This window comes from Lupinus angustifolius, chromosome LG03, assembly GCF_001865875.1.
Source record: "Lupinus angustifolius cultivar Tanjil chromosome LG03, LupAngTanjil_v1.0, whole genome shotgun sequence".
Taxonomy (NCBI): Eukaryota; Viridiplantae; Streptophyta; class Magnoliopsida; order Fabales; family Fabaceae; genus Lupinus; species Lupinus angustifolius.
Genome location: NC_032011.1, coordinates 3,902,155 through 3,912,176, shown reverse-complemented (window position 1 = coordinate 3,912,176; position 10,022 = coordinate 3,902,155). Strand labels below are relative to the sequence as shown.

Genomic DNA, 10,022 nt, shown 5'->3' with positions numbered 1-10,022 from the left:
AGGAATCCCTTTGCCACAAGTCTAGCCTTGTATTTAGTCACTTCTCCCTTTGGATTTATTTTTACTTTATAAACCCACCTTACATCAATGGCCTTTTTTTCCTTTTGGTAACTGAGTGATCTCCCAAGTTCTATTTTTCTCAATGGACATGAGTTCTTCTTGCATAGCCTCAAGCCAATGACTCTACCTGAATGCTTCTTCTGAGTTTACTGGTTCCATTTCAGCCAACAGAGCCATGTACCAAAAGAGCCATGTGAACCAATTCTCCTTCAGTGGTAATTTCATAGTCACTTAGTCTTGATGGTGGTTGTCTAGCTCTTTGTGGTCTTGGTTGGTTTTGAATTTCTTCAACAACTGGTTGATTAGTATGCAATAGTTCCAAATATGTTAGGCCTTCATCAAACTGCACTATTGTGTGTCTTGCTGGGTCATTGCTTGTTTCATTCTAATTCCAGCTTTGTGTTTCATCAATTCTCACATCTCTACTCAACATTATCCTGTGACTTAGTGGATCATAAACCCTGTATGCACCTGTAGTGTGAAAGCCAAGAAATACAAGCTTCTTGCTTCTGTCATCAAGCTTCTTTCTTTGAGCTTCAGGTACATGAGTATAGCAGATTGAACCAAACACTCTGAAGTGGTCCACCCTTGGTTTTGAGCCTAACCAAGCCTCTTCAGGTGTGGTTTCCTTTAGCCTTTTTGTAGGACATATGTTCATGATGTACACTGCTGTAGAGACAGCTTCACCCCAAAATCTTTTTGGCATAGACTTTGTTCTGAGCATACTTCTTGTTATGTTAAGAATGGTTCTGTTCTTCCTTTCCACAGTACCATTATGTTGTGGGGTATATGGAGCAATTACTTCATGAGTCAATCCTTCCTTGGCACATAAATCTTTCATCTCATTTGACAAGTACTCTCCTCCTCCATCAGTTCTCAGGGTAATCAGTTTTTGTCCACTCTGTCTTTCTACTTGAGCTTTAAAATTCACAAATATTGAGAATACCTCACTCTTCCTCTTGATCAGGTAAACCCAAGTCTTCCTTGTAAAGTCATTTGTGAAGGTCACGAAGTACCTGTTGTTTCCCAATGAGTGTTCTTCAAAGGGGCCACATACATCTGAGTAGATTAACTCAAGTGACTTTGTTGATCTAGTTGGTATGTGAGCCACAAAGCTGCTCCTACTTTGGTTGCTTGACAAAAATCATCACACAGTGTGCTTGGACTACTAATTGATGGTAATCCAGTGACAATTCCTTTCCTGCTCAGAAGCTCAAGCCTCTTGAAATTCAGGCTCTTGGTGCTTGCTTAAGGCCATACAGCCTTATGCAATCTGTACACCAATCCTGTCCACATAATGTTGGGGAAATTGAATTACAAGTTAAAATCCTAATTGAATTGCCACATGATGCTCATTGTCTTTTCTGGTTTTCCACCAGGTTCAAGGATGAGACTAGTTATTTCAACCCCGTTGAGTTTGGGTTCGAGTCCAGGTTCTAGATTTTGGGTTCGGGTTGGGTAAGTACAAACCCGACCCCAACCCGCTATATTCTTATTCCTATTTCCAACTTAAATTGACTAGATTTCACTTCGTAAACTATTTGGTTTGACTTGTCAGCTCGAATTAGTTTAGTTCATTAAAAGTTCTTGAATTTTTTAATTCATTAGAAGTTGACGAACTGTTTAGTTTAACTTATTAACTTGATTTGTCTAGTTTGTTACTCTAAATGATGATTATTTAATTAATATATATACTTCAAGATTTTTTACATGTATATGTGTGACCATCCAATTTTATTCAACCTAAAATAAAAAGGAAAATGATGAAGGACATGATTGAAATTTTAATGGTTTTATAAAATAAAATAGTTATTTTTACCCATTTGAGAGTATCATACTAACTACTGTGATTTTTATCCGATATGTGATATACTGGTAATTATTAGGATAAATAAGGATATTTGGATATTTTTTCATCAAAAGAAATTTCCGGATAACATAAAGTTATTTTGGTGATTTCCAAATAAAAAGTACCAAAATATAGTTCTTAAATAAAAGGTTAGTGTAATTTTTAAATAAATAAGTAAATTCAACCACATAATAATTATTAATGTTTTATATAAAAATAAATAAATTCAATGGGATAAAACATTTTCACTAATTATTTTTAAGATATAAATCTCACTAGTTAAACAATGTTTTTGAATAAAAGATAAAAATACTGAGTTGTTATCAATATTTTAAAAATGGGATAATAAACTTTTGTTATGTTAATTCAAAAATGACATATTTTATTTAGTAGGAAAATACTTATTTTTCAATAATGAATAGACCCATAACCTCTAGTTAAAAATATGGAGAAAAACAACAAGAATTGAAATACCAAAAAGTAAAAAAAAAAGTTTCGATTTCTATGTGGAGGAAGGTTGTCCATATAAATTTATTTTTCCTTCACCATTTGAATGATATGACACATTGTTTCTATTCCTAAAAATAGTTAAAACACACCCAACCAATCACACATTTTCTACATAGAACTACATAGTTTTGATTCCTTGTTGCTTAGGAAATACATAGGATCAATAAAGAATTTTGTGAAAAATATGTTTTTCTGTCATAAGGAATAAATAATAAAAATAAATAGTCAAACAAGTTTATGATATAAATAATTCATACCGATAATACCAAGATAAGGGTTTTGGTGATTTCCAAATTAAAAGGACCAAAACATAGTTCTTTAGTTAAGGTTAGTGTAATTTTTAAATAAATAACTAAATTCAACCACATGATAATAATTATTAATGTTTTATATAAAAATAAATAAATTCAATTGTATAAAACATTTTCACTAAGTATTTTTTAAGATATAAATCTCACTAATTAAAATTATTTTTGAATAAAAGATAAAAATATGGAGTTGTTATCAATATTTTAAAAATGGGACAGTTAACTTTTGTTAGGTTAATTCAAAAATGACATATTTCGTAGGAAAATACTTATTTTCCAACAATCAATATACTCATAACCTCTAGTTAAAAACATGGACAAAAACAACAAGAAATGAAATACCAAAAAGCAAAAAAAAAATGTTTCAATTTCTGTATGGAGGAAGGTTGTATAAATTTATTTTTCCCTTATCATTTGAATGATCCGACACGTTGTTTCTATTCCTAAAAATAATTAAAACACACCTAACAATCATACATTTTTTATGTAGAATTACATAGTTTTAATTCCCTGTTGCTTATGAAATACATATGAGCAATATAAAATTTTGTGTTATAAGGAATGAATAATTAAAATAAATAGTCAAACAAGTTAAGGGTATAAATAATTCATACAAGTAGTGATAGAACCGTTTTAACATAAGCAAATATGGTGCTAAATACATTCTTTGACTCATAATAGACTCATGAATCTAGATCTTTAATTTAAGGCTAACACATTCCAAATGTGGACATAAAGATGGTTTTATATGCTTTGGTTGCAAAAACATAATAGTGACTCCTCATCATTAGGAAGAGGGTATAATTCTCTCATTTCTCCCTCTCAAGTCACATACTCAATGATAAATGAAAACCATATCTTGACAACTAATGGCTCCACTAGGAATATTTTTAAGAGAGCCAGACCTAGAATCACTGCTTACTGAACTATTATAACATTCCCTTGTTTGAATCATGTTTAATTAATTTCAGCATTAAATTTTTGTATATAATAATTTAAATTTTATATATTTACTCATTTATTTTGCAACTTTTGGGGACAGTGTTATTTTAATCAACTTTGTATGTTTCTCAACCCACACAATATGATACACTCGCTTTTTGCATATACATATGTCTCACACCAAAGTATTAGAGATATTTTAGGATAAAAATGATACCCATTTTATCGGTCATGTATTCGTATTGTCTATACTATTTGTAGGATGGACCACACGAACTGTTACCAGTATTATGTTAGGAGCTTGAGTTAATCCTTTATTTCTAGTCCCATGATGTGTTCTTTCGAAGGAATGCAATTAAGGAACCTTGTAGAAGTCTACTATTAATATACCCTAGAACTCTCATGAGATTCTGACTTTTAGGTATTCGAAACCTTGTAGGGTGTATCACTTGTAAGACATGAAAATGATTCTATCTCTTTTCTTATAAACATAAATTGGGACAAGATCCCGTGAATACAGTGACTCAAGCATCACCCTAAGCCCTAATGGCACAAGATATCATTGCATATTCGTATCCCTATAGTTCTCAATGAATTTGAACTCAATCTGTTTTCATGGGCACTATACTTGGAATCAAATTTGGTATCATAAGAAATTGTACAAGACACATTTTGAGTCTTTGGCATCACAAAAGAGGAAAGATCAAATAACCAAAACAGACATTAAATTATCACGTAATGGTAGTGAATTTATCACTCCTGCATTTTCAAGCAAAGGATGAGAACTCATACATGTCCAACAGGAGCCTTTTAGTTTGTTAATGTTGCTTCAGTTTACTCAAGAATATGCAGTACGGAAAATTTAGAAGTATACGTAATAAGCCACAGGATAAACAAGTTCATATCCATCATTCTGAGTTAAGCCTAATGCAACCCTTCAAAAAAGAGTTAAGACTAGTTCAGTCATTATTAGAGAGTCAAACTAAAATGAGCATATTTGATTAAAATGCAATCCATTGCAGGCCTAAAGAAAATGACCTAAATATAGCCACTGTTGCTTGCAATCCTATTGCCAGACTCTATAGGGCTTATAAATGTTGGTTGTTATTTTCTATTGTCTGACAAACCAAAAAACTTATTGCATAATATTGGACATAATGTTCTACACAAGCCATTGTGAGTCTCAACAGGGCTTCTGTTTTCAATGTTAGTCTCCAATAATAATATCCAAAAATGTGCAAAAGATATAGTATGTAATTTTCAAATCCAACATTCTTAATCAGGAAAGTGTTCAGTATAGAGAGTCCTACATTACTGTTCTCACCCCTGAAGTAATGTATCTCAGCTCTTCTACTTCTAAAAAGGTAGGAAGAAGATCCACCATATTGTCATAAAGAAGGTTCTAAATAGTGGACTATATCACCTAATATGGCCACAATACTGCAGTTGCAGCAGTGACACAGCTGCATTACCAATGATTGCAGCGCATACAGTGACGCAGCTGCTTCAGACCATACTACAGCTCCGTTGGACTGTGAAAAAGTTGCATCGCATCAGTCTGCAACAGATTAAAAAAAATCAGCCACAAAAGTGCCACACACTGCAATGGAAAGAAACTGCATTATCATCCCAATGCCCGCAATCACAGTGGCAGCAACCACAACATAAAAGTTAAAACATGGAAGCAAATATAATTGAGATTACAACGCAAAAATAACAATGCCATAAAAAATAGATGAATTCATTAGTTTGACTCTTTTGGCATCTAAACAGCTTTTCTTCATTGACCTCACAATCTAAACCCACCACATAACAACCCAAGAGTAATTTTGTACCACAACCACGACCCAATAAGGAAGACTACGAAACTAACCAAATACAATAACACCTGGATTACTATCCAAAATCATTCTTAACTAAAAAGCAAGGAACATTAAAATAAAAGTGGTAAAAACTCATTAACACCTCTTTACAGAAGCATCCACAATAGCATTATTTCTAGTTCCTGGCACCTGCTCCTTCCCTTTCAAGCTTCTGAGAGAAAAACTTAGTTGCAAACATGTTGTCCTCAAAATAATCCTTATAAGGATGATTCTTCGGAACAAGCCCCCGAAACTTCTGGAACTGTTTCTCAGCTTCATCTTTCTTCCTCAACAAGGTATATATAATACCCTGACACAAGTAAGGCCTAAAATCTTGAGGTTCTTCCTTCACCAGATCCTGATAATTCTTCAAAGCCTCTGAAAAATCACCTTCCATCACCTTAATCTGTGCAATCAACAGCTTAAAATCTCGCACCTCGGAATCTTTCTTTTCCTTCTTGCAATTCTCCACTGCTTCCTCAACCCTCTTCAATACACCATCCAATGGCTGGTTCGATTCTGAAGTCGCCATTACAAGGCCGTGATAAGCTTCAACACGAAGCGGATCTCTCTGGAGAATTTCCTCGAACACATTGCGCGCAAGTTCATGATCATCATTGTAAACATGCATATGAGCTTTGAGCAAAGGCCATTCAACCTCTTCAGGTTCGAGCCCAATTAAGCGCTCAATAACTTGAATCGCTTCATTAACTTTGCGAGCACGAATTTTCAGCTCCATGAGAGTGCGAAGCGCTTCAATGTCGTTAGGGTTTTCGCTCAACCGCGATTCGATAAGTCTCTCGCTTTCTTCATCAGGGGCTACGTTTTGCTCCGACGCGACGGCGGAGGGTAACGGAAGAGGAGCGGCGGTGACGGGCATGTGGCGCATGAAGAAGAATGCGGTGGCGGCGATAACGATGCATGTGGTTTCGACGATGGGGGAGAGGAAAGGGGAAATTAGGGTTTGGAGGAGATTGGAGGATGAGGTTTTTGTGGGTTTATGAAACGCAGAGTCGTTTAGTGAGGCTTTGATGGATGAGAGTTTAAACGACGACGTTGAGGGTAGTGGTGGTTGAAGGGACTTGAAAGAAAGGGAAGAGGAAGAGGATAAGGGAGATGGGAGAGATGAACGGTGGAGATTGAGTGAGAGGTTAGGAGAGTGACGTAACGTGGAAAGAGAGAAATCCATTGGTAAAGTATGAGAGTGAGTGGAAGTGGCCAGTGCGAGCATGAAGAAGGAGAAGGAGGAGAGAGCTTAAACCCTGAACCGGAGATTTCCAAGATGATATTTTGGTCGGGAGTGAAACTTTGAGATGTATTTCGGAAAAAGAAATCATAAATAAAATTTAAATTAATGTGTATATAATGTAGTTGAAAATAGATATATCATATTTAATATTTAATTATGATTCACTCTCATATATAACTTTTGGGATGGTCAGTATAAGGAGTGAGACTCCTCTCCATGCAAGTGGTGCGTAAAAGTGAATAAAAAGTAACATATATTGATACTTATATCCTTTTTATGTGTAATGATATTATACTTTTATCCTTAAAATACAAAGGAAAAAGTCATTTGCCTCTCCATTACTTGAGAGGAGTCTCACATGTGCAGTAGAGTGAAGAAGATTAGGAGTCTTGGTCGGAATATTGCCTGGACCTGTCGGGGGAGGTACATGAAAAGGTCATCTCACATTCAAGTTACTAAAGTGTTTTAGAGAGAGAAGTTAGAGTAAATAACAACAAATGTGGCAATAAATGAGGGAATGAAAATTAATTATACTCCATATGTGGGACTCCTTATTTATAGAGCCTGGAGGTCATCGACATGGCACCCAACTATTGGTTAGAATCTAGCGGGTTCAATGGGATATGTTCGGTTGTCCTTATTCCGTTTGCAGGCCTGTGTTTGTCGAATTGTCGGGAGACAAGTAGGATGTGCAGGCGACGTGGGAGGTGGAATGTAGTCATGATTTAAGATGTTTGTGGCATATTAATGACGGTGTCAGAGACATTAATGAGGTGTCATAGACATTAATGGGATGCCTGAGACATTAAAGACGTGTCAGGAGCATTTATGGCGATTTCGGTGGGCCCAACTCTCCATGGGCGCGTGAGCGATGGTAGTATAAGACACACATACACGCCCGAGACGGGTTAGGAAACATCTGGATTTATCGAGGGTGGAACAATTACCCCTAGTCTATTCGGTTGGTCGAGAGCGAATCGAACTAGTAGACTCAAATGTTCCGATTTGATGGATAAGGGTGGCCTATAGGTGTAGGAGTAGGCCATGGTGACTATCTGTCTTCGTCGGACACGTGGAGGACACATGGCGTTCTATTTGATAGTTTGGGATAACCAACTCACGCGTCTGCTCGTTTCAGTTCGGCCGTCTAGGTTTCTACGCCACTGTTGGATTACTCTTGAGTGATTTTGGACGGGTAGATGCATTTTTTGGGTTGGGCCTCTGGGGAGATCTGGGCTTGGGTCATTCCCTATAAATAGAGGTTTTCCCCTTCTATGATCTCCACCTTGTTGTTCGCATTTTCTCTTGCCGAATCTTTGAGCATTTATGCATCTGGGCGAGCTTTCTTTTCTTCTAGAAGTTTCCTCTCTTTCAAAGGCTTCATTCCTTTAACCGGTAATTCCTTTTCTTCTTCTTTACTTTTTTAATTATGTCCAGCGGAGGTTCTAGTTATGATGAGCTAGAGATCTTGTCTAAACCCCCACCAATTTTCACAAACCTCGCTTCTTGTCACCGAAGGCATCAATGTACGTGGGGGCGGCCTCAACAATTGTCTCTTCCTGCTCTTTTGTGCGACCTGAGGGGGAAAGAGGGCAGGGACGAGGTTGATGTCTTGGACCGAACAGCCTTTTACGAGAAATGGTGTCCGGTCTTGGATGGTATATCCACTTCGGAGTGTGACACTTCTTTTGGTGACAGGTCACACATGGGGAGGAATTTTGCTAAACGTGCCGACTAGTATACTCCTCCACCGGAGATGATGGTCCTAGAGTCTCCTTACTAGTGGGTGGACCGAGAGGTTGTTGGTAGTGCTTCTTTCTATTCTACAGACAAGCATCATCGTGTGGATCTGCTAGCCCACCCAACTGAGGGCATAGCGTGGTGCAGCCCGTCTACAAAAGAACGAGTTTACCAAGATATTTTTCTAGAAAGCGGCGACCGTCACAACTTCTATATGTAAGAGTACGTTTGTCGCCGGATCGAGGTGAGGTTGCCCTTTGATGGATGGCATGTCGAAATGTTGCAACACCTCCAAGTAGCCCCTTCTCAACTTCATCCCAACTATTGGGGGTTCATTCGAGCCATCAAGATATTTTGCGAAGTTATGGAACGGTTGTGCATGCTTCGTCTGTTCTAGGTGGGACACAGTACTAACAAATACGAGAATGATGCAGGTCGACGCGAGTGGACGTCGCTTCAGTCTAGAAACGAGCGTGCTCTCTTCCAGCCTTTTGAGGGGTCCGTCAAGGGTTGGAAAACCGGGTTAATCCGGGTAAAAGTCCAGGGTGATCGTCATACCTGGGCTTATGGGCCTGATGGTCTTCCCTAGTTTCCATTCTCCTCGAACATGGGGATACACCAAAAACCAGCCAAATCATTCAGCCTCTCGTACGACCAGTTGAGTCTCCAACAAAGGGAGGGGGCAGACGAGATGTTATCGTGGATAGAGGAGGGTCGAGTTAAAATGTGCTATAATTTGGTCAAGGGGATCATATTTTCGAATTGAAAGTCGGTGAGCAACTAGGTTTATACACTTCTGTTTTTATAGTATCTTTGCATGATCTGATTTGTTTCTTTCTTTTTTGCCAGCAACTACTATGAGCGACCAATCCGATTGATCAAGGCCTTTGAGAAGGGCTGCTTTGAAGAGGAAGAGCGATGATATCACGAAAAAGGCGAGATTTGATTCACCTACTCGTGCAGAATCTTCCCAGGGGGATGGTTCAACCACCAGGCCATCATACGTTCTACCTATTTGTTCTGAGCCTCCAGTCACCGCCGACCGTGTCGTGGCGGATGTCCATATGGTTGATCTAACTGGGGATGAAGCCTTTCCTACTAGGGTTTCTAATCCCCGTGCTGAAGACTTCGCCAAATTGAAGACCCCTACTAGTGGTAAACGAAAGACTTCCGTCAAATATTCTTTCATGTATCGAGTTCCCAATGTGGTTGAAACTAGGTTACTTAACCCATGGATGCTGGATACCATGGAATTCATGCTCGTGACCGAGCTGCTAAGGAGAGTCTAGGAGGCCGAGGTTCTGCTTGCTTCTATGGCGAAGTACTTCGAGGGTGAGGGAGTACTGACCACCCGGGTTGGGGAGGATGCCCTAACCAATCTCAAGAGCGACATTTAGCATACCTCCATGAATTGGAGAAGAAGTATACTGAAGGCCTGAAGGTCCAGGAGGAGCAGAACCTGACTACTGGTGAGCAACTATCGGCCATGTCAATCTAGTTCC

The 10,022-nt window shown here is 38.1% G+C and overlaps 1 protein-coding gene across 1 annotated transcript; it reads right to left on the bottom strand.

The window, feature by feature from the left end:
* Positions 5,377 to 6,843, bottom strand: LOC109343140 (protein SLOW GREEN 1, chloroplastic-like). The gene has a single exon (XM_019581298.1). The coding sequence runs from the start codon at positions 6,760 to 6,762 to the stop codon at positions 5,668 to 5,670; it is 1,095 nt and encodes a 364-aa protein (XP_019436843.1). The 5' UTR covers positions 6,763 to 6,843; the 3' UTR covers positions 5,377 to 5,667.

What these genes read in the sequence shown, in the direction of transcription:
- LOC109343140 (XM_019581298.1), bottom strand. Translation starts at nt 6,762, where the DNA reads ATGCTCGCACTGGCCACTTCCACTCACTCTCATACTTTACCAATGGAT.